This window comes from Rhipicephalus microplus, chromosome 3 (assembly GCF_043290135.1).
Source record: "Rhipicephalus microplus isolate Deutch F79 chromosome 3, USDA_Rmic, whole genome shotgun sequence".
Classification (NCBI taxonomy): Eukaryota; Metazoa; Arthropoda; class Arachnida; order Ixodida; family Ixodidae; genus Rhipicephalus; species Rhipicephalus microplus.
This window is the reverse complement of record NC_134702.1, coordinates 107,495,830-107,516,598: the sequence shown is the minus strand read 5'-3', so window position 1 is coordinate 107,516,598 and position 20,769 is coordinate 107,495,830. Positions and strand designations below refer to the sequence as shown.

The 20,769-nt window shown below is 48.1% G+C and overlaps 1 protein-coding gene across 1 annotated transcript; it reads left to right on the top strand.

Moving 5' to 3' along the window:
- Positions 1 to 3,758: 3,758 nt before the first annotated feature.
- LOC119184694 (uncharacterized) lies at positions 3,759 to 19,839 on the top strand. The gene is made up of 2 exons (XM_075890129.1): positions 3,759 to 4,217; positions 18,487 to 19,839. Exons 1-2 carry the CDS (start codon positions 3,918 to 3,920, stop codon positions 18,757 to 18,759), a joined length of 573 nt encoding a protein of 190 aa, XP_075746244.1. The 5' UTR covers positions 3,759 to 3,917; the 3' UTR covers positions 18,760 to 19,839.
- Positions 19,840 to 20,769: the final 930 nt, after the last annotated feature.

Sequence of the window (20,769 nt, the reverse complement as noted above, 5' to 3'; positions counted from 1 at the left end):
TACAAAACAGGGCGATTACATCAGGATGCGGATTGCTTATCCCGCTACCCTGTTGACGAAGCAAGCGATACTGACGCTATCACGGACGTTTTTTTTCCGTGTCGCAGCTGTTGAACATTGGCGAAGAGCAACGTCGGGATGCTTCTTTACGAGCCATCATTGACAAACTGGAGTCAACGCCTCACGACCCGTCCCTACGAATGTTTTTAGTGAAAGACAGGATCCTATATTGCCGTAACCTTGTTCCTTCGGATCAAACTTACTTCCTGTCATCCCAGCGCACCTGCGTTCCACTGTCCTGCATCAACTTCATGACGCTCCCATGACGGGCCATTTGGGCGTTTCTCGCACATACGATCGGGTACGACGTCGGTTTTTTTGGCCTGGACTTGCCCGCTCTGTTCGACGCTATGTCGCCGCTTGTGAGTCCTGTCAGCGTCGCAAAACGCCGTCTGCCCTCCCAGCCGGCTACCTTCAGCCGATCGACGTTCCCAACGAGCCTTTCTTTCGAGTTGGTCTCGACCTGTTGGGCCCTTTTCCACTCTCCACAGCCGGAAATAAATGAATTGCTGTTGCCACAGACTACGCGATGCGGTACGCAATCACACGAGCACTCCCGACCAGCTGCGCTACCGACGTTGCGGACTTTCTGCTGTACGACATAATATTAGTGCACGGTGCTCCCCGTCAACTTCTCACCGACCGTGGCCGCACGTTCTTATCAGCTGTTGTTCATGAAATCCTGAGGTCTTGCCATACCAAGCACAAATTTACTACTTCGTACCATCCCCAGTCAAATGGCCTCACGGAGCGCCTTAACAGGACCCTAACCGATATGCTTGCCAAATACGTTGCGCCAGACCACCATGATTGGGACATTCATTTGCCGTATGCGACGTTTGCCTACAATTCATCTCGTCACAACACTGCCGGCTATTCGCCTTTCTATCTTCTATATGGCCGGGACCCAACTCTACCCTTAGACACTTTACTACCTGCGGCCACTGAATATGCTGGGGAAGCCATTGCCCGCGCCGACCACGTGCGCCAAGTCGCCCGTAACCGTCTACAGGCTTCACAGGCGTGCCAACAACAGCTTTACAATCCTCACCATAGGGACGTGCACTTTTCTCCGGGTTCTCTCGTGCTCCTCTGGTCACCTACTCGGCGTGTGGGACTGTCTGAAAAACTGTTGTCGCCCTACACTGGACCATTTCGTATCGTTCGAAAAGTGGCAGACGTCACGTACGAGATTGTTCCAACCGAACCAACAAAGTCATCGTCAGCTCCGAGTGACACTGTTCACGTGGCTCGGCTAAAGCCCTATTACCCCGACATCATCTGCGTAAATTTAGCACCGGGATGGTGCTTCTACCGCCGAGGGCTATGATACATAACAGCCGCTAAACATGGCTGCATGAAAGAGGAGGACGAAGTGGGTTTTCCGTTTGATGCTGGTCTGGCGCCATCTTGCTCGTCGAGTTCTGTGCGCTGTAAATAGATCATTAAACAAGTTACTCGTAACATTATATATATATATATATATATATATATATATATTGTTATGACGTTTATTAGCCGGCACACAGCGAGTCTACACAATTTCGACAGTAACGGCCAAGCACGGACCCTTCGCGCGAGCAGCGTGCGCCCTTTTTGGGCAGACCCACTAGAAAGCACTTGAGAGTTCGACCCATTTCAGTGTTCGGCGGCTTCTCTACAATTACCCCGGGGTCGAAGAGGCAGCCGCCTGGCGGCCTAACAGCTTGTCACTACGAGCGGGTTATAGTAAGCCTTCAGGCGCTCCACGTTGACTATGTCGTTGACTATGTCACGTATATTTCGTGTTCCGTTAGGTACTCGGCCCCTATGTTTATCCATATGCGCAGATATTTGTATTTATCTGTTATCTCTAGCGTGACCTCCTGTATTCTAAGCTCACTACCTTCTTTATCATTAAAAATCGAGACTGCTGATTTTTTCTTACTGAATCTGAAATCTAATCTATCTCCCTCAGTACTGCAGATGTCCACCAATTTCTGAATATCTTCCTTGTTGTCGTCTATTATCACTATATCATCTGCGTACATCCATGCTGGTAGTGCCTGTTCAATGAGTTTTTCTTGTTTGACGAAAGAGAGGTTGAAAACCAGTCCACTTCCCTCTAATTTGGCCTCTAATCCTTGTAGGTACATCATGAATAACAAGGGTGACAGAGGACACCCATGCCTAAGCCCCCGTTTACCTCTGTGGGCTTAGATACCTGTTTTTTCCACTTTATAACTACCTTGTTACTTTTATAGATCTTCTTTAAAAAAATAGTGGCTACATCTTCCACGCCTAGTTTGTCCAATATTCCCCACAGTTCCTTTGAACCACGCTATCGTACGCTTCTTGATATACAAACGTGCTAGCCACAGGGGCCTGTGTTCCTTTTCTGCTATTTCAATGCACTGCGTCAGTGAGAACAGATTGTCTTCCAACCTCCTGTGTTTCCGAAACCCATTCTGCAGTTCCCCCAACAACCCATGATCCTCTATCCATGCCTGCAGTCATCCCTTTATAATCTGCATCGCCAGCCTGTAGGCCACTAATGTCACTGTTATAGGACGGTATAGTTGTTTATGTCAGCTTTGTTCTCCTTTCCTTTATAGATCATGCTCATCCTGCTAAGTTTCCATCCATCGGGAACTTCTCCATCGATTATAGTTCTGCTCACCAACTCTCTCATAGTCTGTTTAGACTTCGGACCCAATGTCTTTATCAGCATAATTGGAATGCCATCTGGGCCTGTTGATGTACTACTTGGAACCCTCTTCTCAGCCCTTTCCCACTCTCGTGAAAATGGAGCCATTGTGCCACTTGATCCATCTCTGTCTATTGTGGTGCATAAAGCACTTCTGTGTTGAATTTTTTTTTTGTCACCCTTCTTCGTATATATTCACTAGCTTCGTCCCCTTCTAGCCTAGCACCTTGAGCTGTAGTTATAAACCTCTGCTCTACGCTCGTCTCATTCCTTAGGGAGTTTAGATGGTTCCAAAATTTCGCAGCTGCCTTTCTATATTTTTTATGTACTTCTGCCAGCCACTGGGCTCCCTCCCTCCCTGCTCGCCATGGATGGATGGCCCCTGCTCGCCGTGGTTGGATATACATTTATACAATGCCCTCTGTGGGGAGAGTGAAGCTAAACTGGAATCGTAACCGAAACCACGACACAACATCGTTCCCCCATCCTTAAATTGAATAGGATGCGTGGTCATACACACAACCAGTGCATGATAAGAACAAAAACGTACGCTATACACAAAAACGTAGCGAAGTCCGCAGCATATCAGCGTGAATAAATGCTCAGCAAATGCACGAAAATGCAAAAGCAATGCACACATCAAATAATAACAGCACCATATGTCGGCTACTGCTTTTGAGAGCAGTGCCTTTCCTGCTTAACGTGGATGCGTCGGTGGGCCCGATGACGGACCTACCTACATGCAACTATAAGCACCTTTACGTAGTTTATCATGGTATACAATGACTATAGACCTAATATGCCCAATGCGCCATTTGTTGGTGACCCAAAGCATCAATGTATCGGCATGGACCCCTCGCATATATCACGATATGTGTAAGGGGTTTAATTAAATTATAGGTATCACCCACGCCGGTGCACCAAAACTTTTCTACTCAACTTCTGTCGCTACCGATGCCAACGCTGTAGAGCAACAGTGGCAGGAGTCGGAGGCAGCGAGTGTGACGCGGAACTGCGACAATATTTGATAACGCCCTCGACGAGTCGCTCTTTGCTCGGGTTGCCGTTGTTCGTACCGTTCGCTCGAATATCCGGCGATTCTCGACACTCGCAGAGATCACACAGGTTTGGCGACGTCTGACCGGTGTCTCAAAAAGAAAAAAAAGGAGGCATGTTGCGGCTGTCACTCGACGATCAGAATACGACGATTCGTGGTGCACGGACTCTGGAAGCGTGTCATGTCTACCTCTGCAGCCATCCGATCCCATGTGGGAGCCTGCTGATGGGCCTCGCTTCGTCATCGACGTCGCAGTGCGGCAACCTGTGGCACAAACACTGGGTAGTCATCTTCGATTTCGGTGAGAGAGAAGTGTACGTCTGCGACGCCACCAAAGACGGCACCGGGGAACTGAAAGGGCGTGGGTCCTGGGAGGAGAAGACGTACGTCCACAAAAACGCCTACTCGTATGAGGCAAGTACAACCAAATGTGGTGACTGAATTCTAGAACAATTTATTTTGGCGCCTCATTGGTGACACCGTAAAGAGCAGCAGTGTTGGGCCGATCTTAGTTAGGCTCGTTCTGTTTGGCGAAAAAAAAAACGGCACTGCTGACAAGCTTCCAGCCTAATTAAAATTTAAAACATCAATGTTTCACATGAATGCAACTACAAGTAGAAGAATGAATGTGAGTAATTCGTAATCAAGAAGGAAACCCCACACACGAGAAAAAAAACTGAAATCCTCTAGTCTAATAATGTAATCGCACGCATGTGGGTTTTAATGCAATATAAGTAGCTACAGACTGACTGCACATGCTTTTGTAAGGTCATATAACCGTAAATATGCTTTTTAACCAACCGAGCACCGTGGAAATTCCACCATTGCGTGCCCCACCTCTGCAAATTGCACCATTTCCGTTGAGTCACGACGCGCCTAGCATGGCGCTGCTGCGTGTCAAACGCACAGCCATTCGATGTGCTTCCCAATAGTCATGATAATGAATCAGGACGTAAAGAATAAAGATTCATAACATTTGCTCATTTAAACCATCGACGTTAGGTGAGTATCATTCTTATTTGCCATACAAATTATTTCATGGAAAATGCGGACATGACCGGAACATGGTAGTTGTTTTAGCCAACTCCAGAATCTATCTCAAATCAATGGTCGGTTAGACGATAGCCTATTTGTTTTTGTGCTCACCTTAATATTGTACAGGAATACGTACAAAATTTAATAGCATTTTACACATGTCATTCTCATATACTACTCGCGCGTGCGCCAACGTTAACCGCCAATTTTTATGCTACATTTGAGAGAAGCTTGCCATAAGCAATCATTGTACTCAGCTTTCAGAGGCAAAGCTCTTTATCGTGTGGCTTGCGCGTCGCTCGTTGTAGTGGAGGAGGAATAAGCTTTACTATTCAGAAAGAGAATGGTAAATGGGGGAAACCAAGTTTGACGGGGGCTAGGTTGGGGCCCATAGGGCCGCAACACTAGCAGACCAATCCGCCAGCTTGGCCTGTATAAGCTCGTTGTAGTGCGTAACCACCGGTGGCACATACCCGCAAGAGCGGTTATTAGAATCTCCGCTAGATCGCTGCACTTGTATATGATGAATACATGACGAAAAGATGTGAGATAGCTGTACTTGGGGTGTTCACTAGATAGACAGACGGACATACAGGTAGACGGACGGACGGACGGATGGACAGACAGACAGACAGAAGGACGGCCGCACGAACAGACGCACAGATGGACAGAAAGACAGACGAACGAACGGAGACACGGAAGAACAGACGTTCGGAAGGACAGGTGGATGGACGCACCGACGGTCACACGTATGAACGGACACACGAACGGATGCACGGATGGACGCATAGATGGACGGAAGTACAGACGGACTAACTAACGCTTCGCCCCACCAATCATCATTCACTCCGTGGATATCCTGTGATTTCTTTTAGGCGGATATACCGCAAAACTAGAGTCCGCGTTAAATGGGGAGGAATAAGTTACGTGAATATTGATGTAGATAAAGGGCTGAGGCAGAGATGTACCTTTTGACGTTGTTACTTCTTATGCATGGGTGGAAAGAGTGCTTGGCGGGAGAAGTATTGATCTTTATCGTTTACGCAAATAATCCAGCGTATAGTAATGCAGCGGCTCATGGCTTTGTTTAATGCCGACGATATTTGCGTTATTCATGCCGGAAAATCCCTCGAAGTTGTGCAGTTGACTGAGGCGAGTTTCCGTCTTCGGAACAATTACAATTATCATACTATTATCCGGAGTTTTAGGTGGCCGAATCTGGACGTGATTTTGAGACACGCCGGATAGGGGAAGTCTTTTCAACGAGCAGCGACATCCGAGTGCTGGAGCCTCTACCATTTTCCGCCTCGGTCGAAATGGTCCCGCCGGGAGCAGAATCGAACCCACAATTTCCACGTAGCAGCTGAGCACCGTGCCACTGTACCACATCGGCAGCCACGGGGACTAAACTGTATTGGAATTTCTGTAGACATAATAGTTTCCCCGAACGACGGTTTCCTTTGAGCGAATGCTACTAACATCTTTTTTATTGTTAAACAAGAAAAAACAAATTTATCATGCGGAAACTGTATGTTGTTCAAGGGATAAGTGTGGCAGGCATAACTTCTGAGCTTGGGGAAAATAATAATGGTAATAATACCCAGGCTTTTACGTGCCTAAACAACGATATGATTATGAGGCTCGCTGTATAGTAAAGAGCTCCGGAAATTTCGATCACCCGGTGTTATTTGACGTGCACCGACGTCGCACAGAACGCGGCGATCCCTTAGCATTTTGTCTCCATCGAAATGCGACTGAAATCGAACCCGCGACCTTGGGGTCAGTAGGCAAGCACCGTAACAGCTGCGCCACTAGGGCGGGCTGAAAAAAGAAGTCTACATATAATGAATAACAATATTGACAATTGATTGACAATATCTACTTCCATTCGAGGGAAAATGCTGCTTGCTTGGGCATTTCGAACGATATGCTTTCCAGTGCAATACAAAACCGGATGGCGATGAAGGATGGTATAGACAGCCACACAACGACACGTGGACGTCCCTTGAGTAACACGGGAAGTGCGCGGGCGCACTTCGAAAATGTGTGCCGGAAATCAGGCCCCGGTAACTCATCCTTATAGTTTCGGTTTCAAGAAACATGCGCGCTCGTAGTGGCTGCAGGGCACCCTAAATTGGGGTAACAAGATGGGGTGTAGGTGAACGGTGGAATGCACAAGTTTTTACAAATAGCAACAATAATCCAATACCCTTGTATTAAGAACTTCTCTTTTTTATATATGTCTTTTCTTATTCTTTATTTTGTGAATTTAAGACCAGGCGAAGCACAGGAAGTGATTGAGTTGCGTTCATATCGCTTGCCTCCGCTTCTTCTCACCCTTAGCTCAGTGGTATTAGAAGTTGGATCGCGCTCAGTTATCTCACTTGGTTGGCGTGGCAACTATACGGGAAAGATATAGACGGCAAGTTGCGGCGGGCAGAGAACGGAAGCCGCAGTGAGCTGAACAAGTGAACTATGCATTCTTCGATGATGGCTTCATCGGGCAACACATGTTTTCTACGGCTCTGTGGTGTGCCAGAACGAGAATTTCTAGTTTCACGAAGGTTTTTCAGCCTTTCCTAAAAGCAATGGGTGAGCACGATAATTTTGACCCATTATTTGAGCAGGAATTCATTTTGCATGAGTACACATGAGCAGACCCAGTTCTATGACGCCTGACTGGACTGACAGAAGTGCAGTGTCGCTTGACTAATTGGTGAAGGCGGTACCCAGGCTGCTGTCGGGAAAATGTGTTTATTGAAAGGCTTGAATTTGGGTTCGCTCTGCTGCATAGTACTTTTTTTGCTGTCGGTGTGAAGTTCAAGTGATGCCAAGTAATTATAGGCTGCTTCCTGCTCATGAATTTTTTGTAGCTGGGGTTTGAAAATGTGTTTGTCTTTACTTCTAATATAGTGTTATTCAAGTACACGTGATAGACTAAAGGCTTCTAAATATTATTACAGAGAATGTCGATGGAGCCAACGTTAAGACAAGTGGACATTTTCTTGTCAAGGTAACGCTTTTGCCCTCAGGAAGACAAGTCAACCTACCAAACACTGTTTCCATCGACGTTATTTCACGAAAAACTTCTGATCGCTTCAAGCCTGTCCGTGCATGCCTCTGAACTGCAGTCTCGTTTGGTACTTAAGCTCTGTAATAAAACTATGCGCCCCATCGTAACAAACGTGATTAAGTCAAATACGACGTGTAATATACTCGCAATTGTTGATAATTTTCGCAATGGTTCAAATATTCTGGGTTCAACGTTTGCTCATTATGTCCGTATGTCAGTTGTAAGTTGAAGCTGATTTTATAGATTCACACTTATTCACTAGCCCGCCGTGGTGGTTATAGTGGCTAAGGTACTCGGCTGCTGGCCCAGAATTCGTGGGATAGAATCTCTACTGAGGCAGCTGCATTTTCGATGTTGGCGAAAATGCTGTAGGTCCATGTACTCAGATTTGGGTGCACGTTAAAGATCCCCAGGTGGTCTAAACTTCCGGAGCTCGCCACTATGGCGTCACTCATACTCATACGGTGGTTTTGGGGCGTTAAACCCCACATGTATCATTATCACTTTCACACTAAGTGTATGTCTGGTTGTTTTTTTTTTTACAAAACGTGCATTAAAAAGTTAATTTTATTTGTGCCGATCGAGCTCCGTCTTACTGAGGAATCGGTCGGCTTAACTTTAGCCTCTTCAGAAAAGATTAACAACAAAATTTTACGGATGGCCACATCGCCCAAGCGGCCAGCGGACCTAAAAGAACACACGAGCGCATTCCGCTTGCATCCGAAGTGGGAAAGGAGGGCTTCCGCGGCAACCCTCCTCCTCTCGAATTTTCATCCTTTTCCTTTCGTTTGCGACGTCACCAGTGACGTCATAAAACAATGTTCTGTTCGTGATTTATTTCTAGTAGCATGCCCAGCAACCACCAGTGGTAACAGCGGCGTTGCCGCTGCCGAAAGCGAATACATAGCAGGAATAGGGAGTTTCCGCACCCTGTTCTGATATCAGTATCTCCATTTCGAAGGAAGTGGAAACAAGCTGAATATGCAGCATGCATCTGAATGTATACGTTTTAGCTGCGAAGCATATCTTGCTTGGGCCTATGTCCCACGGCATCGATGGTGTCCGCACTCACACTACACATGCAAAGCTTTCCTCCTTTCCTATTTCCAACAGCTGCACGTTACTCTCTCCACTTCTCTCCTACCACCTGCTTGCGTTCACTCTCCCTCAACGCCCTCCGCTCTCTCGCTTCAGAGCATCGATGCAGGGAGCGTCAGCTAGCGAGTTCCTGCCCCGCCGCGGTGGTCTAGTGGCTAAGGTACTCGGCTGCTTAACCGCAGGGCGCGGGTTCGAATCCCGGCTGCGGCGGCTGCATTTCCGATGGAGGCGGAAATGTTGTAGGCCCGTGTGCTCAGATTTGGGTGCACGTTCAAGAACCCCAGGTGGTCTAAATTTCCGGAGCCCTCCACTACGGCGTCTTTCATAATCATATAGTGGTTTTGGGACGTTAAACCCCACATATCAATCAATCTATCAAGCGAGTTACTTGATTGAAAAAAATTCCAGCACATCCACGGAGTGAATGACGATGAGTGGGCGAAGCTCCAGAGGTTTATCGGTAGAACCGTGAATCTTCCGTCCATTTCGCCCAGTACATTATCAAAACAGGCCGTTCATACGTTCGTCCGTCCGTCCATACGTCCATACGTATGTATGTCTGTCTGTCCGTCTCCTATCCCACTAAAGCACGCGTCTCCTACTCATCGGAGTGGAACGAGCGCCGTAACACTATTTTAGTGAGCACTCCGAGTACTATATGGTGGCTACGACAGACAACTACAACGGCAGACGAGCCTGCGCCTTTAAGAGCTTCTTAAAACCGCCTCCTCGCGCTGCACAACCGTTCACTGGCCACCCTGTATCTGTGATTCCAACCTATGACAACGGTTGTTCCTAGATTGAATTCTGAAAGTTGCCCATATTAGAATAAAAATCCTTAGATTATCTTTTTCATGTTGTTACTCAGGATAATTGACTTCTAACGAAGCAATAGGATAGCGCGCTTTGTGGCCGAATTCTTCTGAATCTTGCTGAAATAAAAAGCACTATATATCAGCCACCCTTTAAGGTCTTTTCTTTTCAGTGTTCTGCGGAGTTGCACATAAGCGTTTGCAGATGGCACCAGTAGCCATAGAGACATATTTGTCTACTGAAGACAAAGACGAGATTTTTCTGGTCAACTGGAACAGCGCATTTCTTGCACTTGCAGCTTGTGAGGTGGCGGTCTGTTTTTAATTTCACACATTTGCAATCACTATCGCATTTTGAGTCGATGTTGTTATGCCTGCGAGTCCACAGCGAACGTCCATGCCTCTGAAAAAGGCAATCTGTGTCAAGGCCAGCCCGCGAGCCCGCCTGACGCGATCAACATCTCAACGGCGTCATCAAGCGACGGCGCCTTTCTGGCGCGCACGTGCAGTGAGTCATCTCAGCCGCGAGCCCGTCGAGTAAACAACCGGCGTCTTCCTGTCTGGCGGCTGACGCAATGCGCGGCGATGTCACTCGTCCTTGGGTGCAGCCACCTGCAGCGCAGCCTCTCCAGATTCGATGACAAAGAAGGACGCGGCCCAGCGGCGGCCTCATTGGAGGATTCGGACCTCGCGACCAGCGGCGCTTCTGGTTGGACATTTGGGTTGGACCCGGGGCATATAAAAGAAGCCCTGCGGCGCGTCGAGAGCAGACCCCTTAGACAGCAGACCCATTTGAGAGCAGACCTATGTGTTAGAGAGGAGAGCTCGGCTCTTCGAGTCTCTGTCGGCCCCAGTGCCGAATTTGTAACGCCTCTGTATATATGCTGTACATAAACCTTGTTTAACTCACCGTCGACTCGTCCGCTCGTCTATCAGCTCAGCGCAGAAGCAGTCGCGAGCTGAGAAACCTACGCTATCAAACGGCTGGTGACCTTCCCTGCGGAGTTCGAAGCAGTGGCGCCTTCGGGACCGTGTTGGCGTCGCCGTCTTTCGAAACAGTGGTTGCAGCGGTGAGATTTCGTAGAGCCCTTCGTAACGTCGTCGGAGGCGCGCTTCGCAACAGTGGTGGCAGCGGCGGGATCGGCCGGCGTCAGCGACATCGATGCGGTGAGTGCCTGATGTTTTCCCCTCAGTTCACCAGACTACTCTAGCTCAGGTTATATTAGTTTAGAGAAGGGCTGTGTCAAGCATTGAAGTGAGCTTTGATCGTTTCAAGCAATGTCGAAGTGCTTTGAAACCGAAGTTAATGCGGAGGGGGTAAACACGGGAGTGTGAAAAATTGCTTGCGCGTCTTGCTAGTTGACTTATAGTGGGTACGGCAAGTAAATTGTTAACAGGGGCAAACAGCAAGAGGCTAGTGTGAACGATGGAGAACCTTAAAGTGAAGGAACTCATCGAAATTTGTGAGGAACTCGGCATTACTTTGGGCGGTGCGAAACGAAAGCAAGCGATCCTTGAGATCATGAAGGATGAGGGAGTGTCGGCTGAGGAAGTCGATGAGGCCTGGGTGGATATCAAAGCACGCCGCGAGGAGGCTGAAAGGCGCGAACGTTGCGAGCGCGAGGAGGCCGAGAGACAGGAGCGCCTCGAGTTGAAACGATTAAAATTGGCAATACTACAGTGTTCACAGGCGCCTAGCGTAGCTTCTCCAACAGTTCAGGTCAGCGGTTATAGAATTCGGGACCAACTGCCACCGTTCGTAGTAGGCGAGGACATGGCGAAGTATCTCGTCAAGTTTGAACACGTCTGTGAGCGAAATGCTTTGGAGCGGTCTCTTTGGGCGCAGAACCTGTTAGCTCTTCTTCCCGGCGAAGTGCCCGACGCGATAACTTGCTTGTCGAGGAAAGCGTTTGAGAGCTATGACGAGGTTAAGGAAGTGCTCTTGAGACGTTATAAGTTGTCACCCGAGGCTTTCAGGCAAAGGTTCCGGTATGCTAAAAAGGGGAATGAGTCACATGTTGACTTCGCGTTTCGTCTTAAAGCCGATTTAATTGAATGGCTCAAGGGCGAAGGTGTTTATGACGACCGCGATAAAGTGGTGGAATGCGTTGCATTGGAGCAATTCTACCGCTGCATCGAGGAGGATGTCAAACTTTGGCTGCAGGACAAACTTGGTGAAGTACAGCTAAACAAGGCAGCAGAGTTAGCTGAGGAGTATTATACTCGCCGAAAGTTGCATAGCAGGGCAGTGCGCGTTGAAAAGGATGAAAGGAAAGAGGGCTTTTCCAAGAAACCTGATCAACGGAAACCCACTCCGCACCGTAATTTCAAGAAGGGCCCGTCTCTTACGAAGGACAGTGTAGGGGAAGGGCAAACAAAAGCGGAGAAATCGAGTGAGCTTCCTAAACAACGCACTGATACCACACGGGCGTTTGAATCACGGAAGCCACTTATCTGCTACAACTGCAAAAAGGAAGGGCACATCACGATAATCTGTAAGCAAAAGTTTGCTTTTGCAGCAATCCGAGAATCGGAAAAGAACACGCGGTTGTTGGAGCCGTATATCCAAGAAATTAGTGTGAATGGGCAAACGTGTCGAGTACTTCGTGACTCAGCGGCAACCATGGATGTTGTCCATCCTTCATTGGTGTCTCCGGATGACTTTACAGTAGAATGCGCGTGGATCAGGCAAGTCGCCGAGGAGCAGAGTGCTTGATTACCAATCGCTACGGTTGTCATTGAAGGCCCGTTCGGTAAGCTTCGCACCGAAGCGGCTGTGTCTGCCGCGCTTCTCGATCGTTTTCCTTATCTTTTCTCTAACAACTCAGAACACCTTCTTAAACAGCAGGGTGAATCGTTCTTCTCCAACTTAGCGTACATGGCCCTCACGCGATCGCAAGCGCAGAAGCTTTCGCGGGAGCTTGATCTTGTTCTGTGTGGTAAAACAAGTTCAAAAGCAGCATATCTGTGTGATCTTAGTGGCTAGTCGACGGAACCTCAAACACGAAATTCTCCATATGCGTCGTTTGAGCAGTCACTCGAGCGGTCCGTCGCCGAAGTGACCGGCGCGGTATGCGTAGGGGGAGACGACATGGCGCCATTGAGTCAGAGCGAGAGGGTTGCAACGCTCTCGCCTGTAGCGGAAAGTTGGAGTGAGCTGTCGGGGGTTGATGGAGAAACGCTCATTCGAGAGCAGCGTGAGGACCTCTCAATTAATGCGCTAGTGGAAAGCCACACGAAAGCTTCACAAATGTTGTCGGAGTACTACGACAAATCGGCAAAGAAGCGCGCTTTTGAAGTAGGAAGTCAGGTAATGCTGCTGCAGCCGCCAAAAGGAACAAGCTTGAGGTTCATTGGGAAGGGCCCGCCAAAGTAATATCGAAGCTTCCCGATACGAATTATGAAGTGAAATTAGGAAGGCGGCCGAACAAAATTTATCACAGTAACTTGAGGAAACCATACGTTCAACGTCAAGCGGTCGTAAATTTACTTTTAAGTGCTTCAGAGGAAGAGGGAGCGGAAGTTTTGAGTTCTAGTGATGTAATCGAAAGGGGATCGGAGGTAACCTTAGAGCAGTTGAACCTAGAACCTAGGTTAAGTGAAGCCCAGAAGGAGGACCTGAGAAAGATTGTTTTGGTGTTTGAAGACGTGTTTTCGGACTGTCACGGAAACACGACGGTGATCGAACACGATACCGAGCTAACTTGTGAGGAGCCAATCCCTAGCAAGCCGTATCGTTGTTCTCCTGTGGAACGTCGCAAGTATGAGCAGCTGTTGGTACCGCATAGGTATCGTCGCCTAAATGTGACCGGTTACTGAGATGGAGCGTGATACTCCGACAGCGCAACTTTGTCGTTCGCTACAAAGAAAGGAAAGCTAAACGCTAATGCAGACGCATTGAGCCGTGTGTTTAGTTAGTACCTTCTCAACCTTTCGGTTTCTCGCTGGCGATTCGGGGCAAAATTTTGTCCTCATCACGACCCGGGCTGAGCCCTCTCGTTCAGATTGATCTCAAGGGGCCAACTTTATGTGGTATTCTAATTCGTTGCTTTGTTGTACGTGTGAAAATTCCAGTTCTTTTAAAAGTCTTGTGTCCCACATGTGCCTCTTGATGTAGAGGGAACGAAATTCCGATAGACACGTACGTACCTAGGTATATGTTGTACTATACTTTGTCTGGTGTTCTGTCGGGTGACCGAGGGCACTTGCTTGTGTCGTGTGTTGTCTGTTGTCGAACCGTTCTTGACAAGTTGCAGAACCATCGACAAGTGCTGAAACCAAGGATCGTCAGAAGAGACGAGCGAAACTGGTCGACAAGTTGTGGCGACAAGCCAGTGGAGCTTGGATCCGTCCTCAAGAATGGGATGTGTTCCCGGAACAGAGTCTGGAGCTGCATTCTCCCCATGGCCCTGGAGGCGAACCTGGAGGGACCTGGCGAACGAGCGCGCCTGACATCCGAGCCACGTGGAAGTAGCTCGTCTTTCCGGCGCATTGTCTGGCGGCGGGGGTGCTGTTATGCCTGCGAGTGCACAGCGAACGTCCATGCCTCTGAAAAAGGCAATCTGTGTCAAGGCCAGCCCGCGAGCCCGCCTGACGCGATCAACAACTCAACGGCGTCATCAAGCGACGGCGCCTTTCTGGCGCGCACGTGCAGTGAGTCATCTCAGCCGCGAGCCCGTCGAGTAAACAACCGGCGTCTTCCTGTCTGGCGGCTGACGCAATGCGCGGCGACGTCACTCGTCCTTGGGTGCAGCCACCTGCAGCGCAGCCTCTCCAGATTCGATGAGAAAGAAGGACGCGGCCCAGCGGCGGCCTCATTGGAGGATTCGGACCTCGCGACCAGCGGCGCTTCCGGATGGACATTTGGGTTAGACCCGGGGCATATAAAAGAAGCCCTGCGGCGCGTCGAGAGCAGACCCCTTTGACAGCAGACCTATTTGTTAGAGAGGAGAGCTCGGCTCTTCGAGTCTCTGTCGGCCCCAGTGCCGAATTTGTAACGCCTCTGTATATATGCTGTACATAAACCTTGTTTAACTCACCGTCGTCTAGTCCGCTCGTCTATCAGCTCAGCGCAGAAGCAGTCGCGAGCTGAGAAACCTACGCTACCAAACGGCTGGTGACCTTACCTGCGGAGTTCGAAGCAGTGGCGCCTTCGGGACCGTGTTGGCGTCGCCGTCTTTCGAAACAGTGGTTGCAGCGGTTAGATTTCGTAGAGCCCTTCGTAACGTCGTCGGAGGCGCGCTTCGCAACAGTGGTTGCAGCGGTGAGATTTCGTAGAGCCCTTCGTAACGTCGTCGGAGGCGCGCTTCGCAACAATGTGTGTGGGCCCTCTTAAAGTGGCTTGTAGCTACGCCCTTCCTCTGTACTTCCAATCAACTCCCCGTTTGGCCAAATCATTCCGTCACTTTTCGCTCTCATGGAAATGTCACGACAGAGAGACTGAAAACACCCGAGCATTCTTCTTGTCTCCCTTCATGCTCTTTTCGCAATATTGAACACGTACGACTTTACCTAATATTTAGTGCTGCTTTCGGTATGTTCTTCTCTAAGCCTTCGGGTTATTTCACATAAAGACATTGCTCGGCGAAGACATGTAGTAAGCGTAAACTTGGTACGTAACTATGGGTATCCAACAAATAAAAATTAGCAGCATATCCACGGAGTGAATGGTGGAGAGTGGGGCGAAGCATTCGTCCGTCCATTCGTTTTTGTTTCCGTCCGTCCATGCGTCTGTCTGTGTGACCGTCCGTGCGTCCATCCGCCCGTCCGTGCGTGCGTCTGGTCGTGCGTCCGTCCCTGCGTTCGTACATGCATCCGCCCCTGCGTCCGTTCATGCGTCCATCCTTGCATCTGTCTGTGTGTCCGTTCTTCTATCTATACAACACTCCAAGTACCACCATCTCGCATCTTTTCATCATATATTCCCCATATAGAAGCACCGCCATCCAGCGGACATTCCAAGGACTAAACGAGAGGTGGCACACGCACACTTTCTTACGGCATGCGCTTCGGGTCTATATACTTCCCACCTTTAACCACCTCGATTTCATGGTATATACTAGTTCACTGTATTCATGGCACTGCGGCCCAACGCTCGCTAAACCTTTTTAAAACGAAGGAGGTTACGTCCAGCGAGTATAACGTAGCAACCCTTTCTTGCCAGATAGTGCTCAATGTACATGCCAGTTGCTGCTAATGGGAAATGAGAGGCAGGAGAATTCGGCTTTTACTTTCTTAAGGTTTGCGCTTCCGGTCTACTTCCGATCTTTAATCACCTCGAGTTCATGTTATATACTAGTTCACTGTATTGATGGCACTGCGGCCTAACGCTCGCTAAACCTTTCTAAAACCAAGGAGGTTACGCCCAGCGAGTATAACGTAGCAACCCTTTCTTGTCAGATAGTGTTCAATCTACATGCCAATGGCTGCTAATGGGAAATAAGAGGCAGGAGAATTCGGCTTTTACTTTCTTACGGCTTGCGCTTCGTATCTACTTCCCACCTTTAACCACCTCGAGTTCATGGTATATACTAGTTCACTGTATTCATGGCACTGTGGCCTAACGCTCGCCAAACCTTTTTAAAACCAACGAGGTTACACCCAGCGAGTACAACGTAGCAACCCTTTCTTGTCAGATAGTGCTCAATGTACATGCCAATGGCTGCTAATGGGAAATGAGAGGCAGGGAAATTCGGCTTTTACTTTCTTACGGCTTGCGCTTCGGGTCTACTTCCCATCTTCAATCACCTCGAGTTCAAGTTATATAATAGTTCACTGTATTCATGGCACTGCGGCTCAACGCCCGCTAAACCTTTCTAAAACTAAGTAGGTTAAACCCAGCGAGTACAACGTACCCTTTCTTGTCAGATAGTGCTCAATGTACATGCCAATGGCTGCTAATGGGAAATGAGAGGCAGGAGAATTCGGCTTTGCACTTCGTATCTACTTTCCACCTTTAACCACCTCGAGTTCATGGTATATACTAGTTCACTGTATTCATGGCACTGCGGCCCAACGCTCGCTAAACCTTCCTAAAAGCAAGGAGGTTACGCCCAGCGAGTATAACGTAGCAACCCTTTTTTTGTCAGATAGTGCTTAATGTACATGCCAATGGCTGATAATGGGAAATGAGAGGCAGGGAAATTCGGCTTTTACTTTCTTACGGCTTGCGCTTCGGGTCTACTTCCCATCTTTAATCACCTCGAGTTCAAGGTATATACTAGTTCACTGTATTCATGGCGCTGTGGCCTAACGCTCGCTAAACCTTTTTAAAACCAAGGAGGTTACACCCAGCGAGTACAACGTAGCAACCCTTTCTTGTCAGATAGTGCTCAATGTACATGCCAATGGCTGCTAATGGGAAATGAGAGGCAGGAGGATTCGGCTTTGCACTTCGTATCTACTTTCCACCTTTAACCACCTCGAGTTCATGGTATATACTAGTTCACTGTATTCATGGCACTGCGGCCCAACGCTCGCTAAACCTTCCTAAAAGCAAGGAGGTTACGCCCAGCGAGTATAACGTAGCAACCCTTTTTTTGTCAGATAGTGCTCAATGTACATGCCAATGGCTGATAATGGGAAATGAGAGGCAGGAGAATTCGGCTTTTACTTTCTTACGGCTTGCGCTTCGTATCTACTTCCCACCTTTAACCACCTCGAGTTCATGGTATATACTAGATCACTGTATTCATGGCACTGCAGCTTAACGCCCACTAAACCTTTCTAAAACTAAAGAGGTTACACCAAGTGAGTACAACTTAGCAACCCTTTCTTGTCAGATAGTGCTCAATGTACATGCCAATGGCTGCTAATGGGGATCGCAGCGTGCGCGTTAACTAAAAGCGGAATGCTTCTGTCTCTCATTCCGCATTAGTAGCCATCGGCATGTACATTGAGCACTATTTCTTATTGTTCAACAACGCACAGAAAAAATCTCTCACCGGCACCACCTTGGAGGTCAAAATGTTATACTTGTTACGCACTACGACGGCTACGAGGGACGAACGGGAGCCGCTATAAGGAGCTTCACCCCTAAAAACTCCTTTGTTTGAAAGACCAGCAATAAATCAGAACCCTCATTATATGCACGTGCATGCTGAAATCTTATTACGACGAAGTTTCATTTCCCCCATTAATCGGCACATAATAATCTCGCGTTACAGAACTGATAACCCTTTCGCTCGACCCAGCATAAAATCAAGACTTTTAAATAGGAAAAGCTTTAGACAGTTGTAGTTATCGCTTTGCAGACGATTGATTGATTGATATGTGGTGTTTAACGTCGCGAAACCACCATATGATCATGAGAGACGCCGTAGTTGAGGGCTCCGGAAATTTTGACCACCTGGGGCTCTTTAACGTGCACCCAAATCTGAGCACACGGGCCTACAACATTTCCGCCTCCATCGGAAATGCAGCCGCCGCAGCCGGGATTCGATCCCGTGACCTGCGGGTCAGCAGCCGAGTACCTTATCCACTGAGAGGTTGGGGAGGGACCTTTCAAGAAAAATGACGGGGTTATAAAAGAAGCTTATGCAGTGGCACATCGTACTGATAAGAACAGAAGGGTGCATCAATACAACTGCTTTAGGAAGTTATACTCCTTGTCTGAGAGTATCGGTGATGTAGAGGCGAGATGTTCCTTGTCGCTCTTCATTCGCAGAGGCACCTGGGCCAGCAGACACTTCTGAAGGAGCACGTCGAAAAGGTCGTGAAGGAGATTCGCTACATGGGCGAGTACCACTTCAAGAACAACAACTGCCAGAAGTGGGCGCAGAAGCTGCTGGATCATCTGGAAATAAGCGTGCCTAGGGACATGCCCGATGCGCAGACTGTGTATGAGCACGCTAAACCCTCCATCTTCGCCGCACTCAGTGGTATAGTGGGGATCGGTGTCTCGCTCCTTCTGGGTGTCGTACTTAGGGTACACAGCTAGTGGCCATCAAGGTGCTCTCGTAAACGAAAAAAAAAACGGTTGGGAGGTCCCACAAATGGCATCTTCGTGGGCATCAACACAAGCTTCAGGCTTTCTTCCTTGTGTACAACAAAAACCTCTCACTCAAATCTTACTTTCAAAAATCTCTGACTATTCCAATTGCATTCCATACGTCACCTTTAGGTGGTCCCGACTTTCGACCGACAAGGGCTCAGTTAAACCCCCCCCCCCCCTTCATCTTTTACCCGTCCGACGCAAAGCCCCCTCCTCCTTTTTCGTCTTCTCAGCAATGCACTTGCCTTAGTTTTTATTTCTGTTTGTTCATTTTTTTTCACGCTTCCAATCTCTCAGGGTCAACTTATCTCAATATATTTTTATACGATTTCACCATTTTAAGTCGTTATTATCTCTCTTTGAATCCGTTATCTCCTTCCCCACGCAGACTAACAAATTTAAATTTCTGCAGCCTCTGCACTAAAGCTCTTTATTCTCGATGTCAGATTACTCCCTACATCTGCTAATAAACTACAATACTAAAAAAATGTGTATAACCCCCCATCGCCTAACTAACCGTAATCCTTTTAATTGTTCAGTTTTTATGCCTGCCCCCTTCCAGACAAGAGGCTGCGAGTTTGCTCTCTTCGGCCATTGTTCAAATTTGTGTGCGGAAACAGACAGTCTTTTAGTGTTGACATTTCATGAGATCATCTCCCACTTTAATCAAACTAAACAAAGTGTCTCTTGTGATGCTTAAACGCTGTTACAGTGCACCGTATTAAAAGTGCTCGTTTTATATGCTTTACATGCTAACATGATGTGCTGCAATAGTCACGGCCGCTGGATCAAAGCGCTTTGATCCAGCGGCCGTGCAATAGTATAGATTTGTAATTTATGTTTCAATTCCTTTTGTATCAAATAGTAATCGAATACGCTGTTTAACTGATACATACGTGTACTTTTGTGTGCAGCTTGGGCATGTATTTTTTACCTGTGTTTGTTTTTGCGTGACGTTGCGTATCCAGGTGGTTACCAACTCGTTTTCCATGCGACCTTGCGTTATGTAATAAAAGTTTCATTCAATTCAGTTTTCTTTTTACGACCTAAATACTTCCTTAACAGCCTGTGGACTGTGCGTGTCAGGCGGAGGTGGGGAGATTATACCAGCTCTCTTTTAGAAGGAAGAAGGGCCACCATGTATCGATATTTCGCAAAGGACACTCTTCAGATTAACGAAATACACACTAAGCTCTTTTTAACGGCTATCGACACCCGCCTCTCTTTTTCTCAATGTTCGCTCTTTCTCGTACAGTTATTTAGCCGTGGCATTCAACTTCACGCCGTACCATATTTCCATGACAAAACGAACAAAGAGAAGGGTGCCACAAGCTAAAGGACGATTTCTGTGTCATCCTGTTTTTCTCAAGCACATGCCTTCGGGGTTGTGGTGTTGTTACAGTGTGTCGAACTCTGCGTGCAGTGCAATCTTGGCGCCAATCCAATGCTGACAGATCAGTTATGGTGGCTACATAGATCAGGTAAACATTTTTGTCCAAATGTTCTTCGTTGTGGTTGCCTGTCGCTGAGCGCAGCGACGTGAACGACCACCGACCGCATCGCGTTTGTCAGCTGCTACATCGTCAACTTCGAAATCAACCACCGTGAGCGGCTTTTTGTGAAATCGTGGCGCATCGCCAGGTAACGTCAAGCGGTCTACAGGTACTACGCAGAGCATCTGCTCTAACGAGAGAGAGAAAGAGAGAGAGAGAGAGAGGGAGAGAGAGAGGTTTATTTACAGAAAGCAGAGAGGTCGGCCAGAGCGATAGCTTGCTCTAGCCTGCTACTCTACACTGGAGCATCTACTTTAACGAGAGAGAGGGAGAAAGGCAGGTTTACTTACAGAAACGCAGAGAGGTCAGCCTCAGCGAAAGCTTGCTCTAGCCTGCTACTCTACACTGGGGGAGGGGGAAGGGGAGAAGAAAGACTAATGGATGACGATGGTTAGATAGAGAG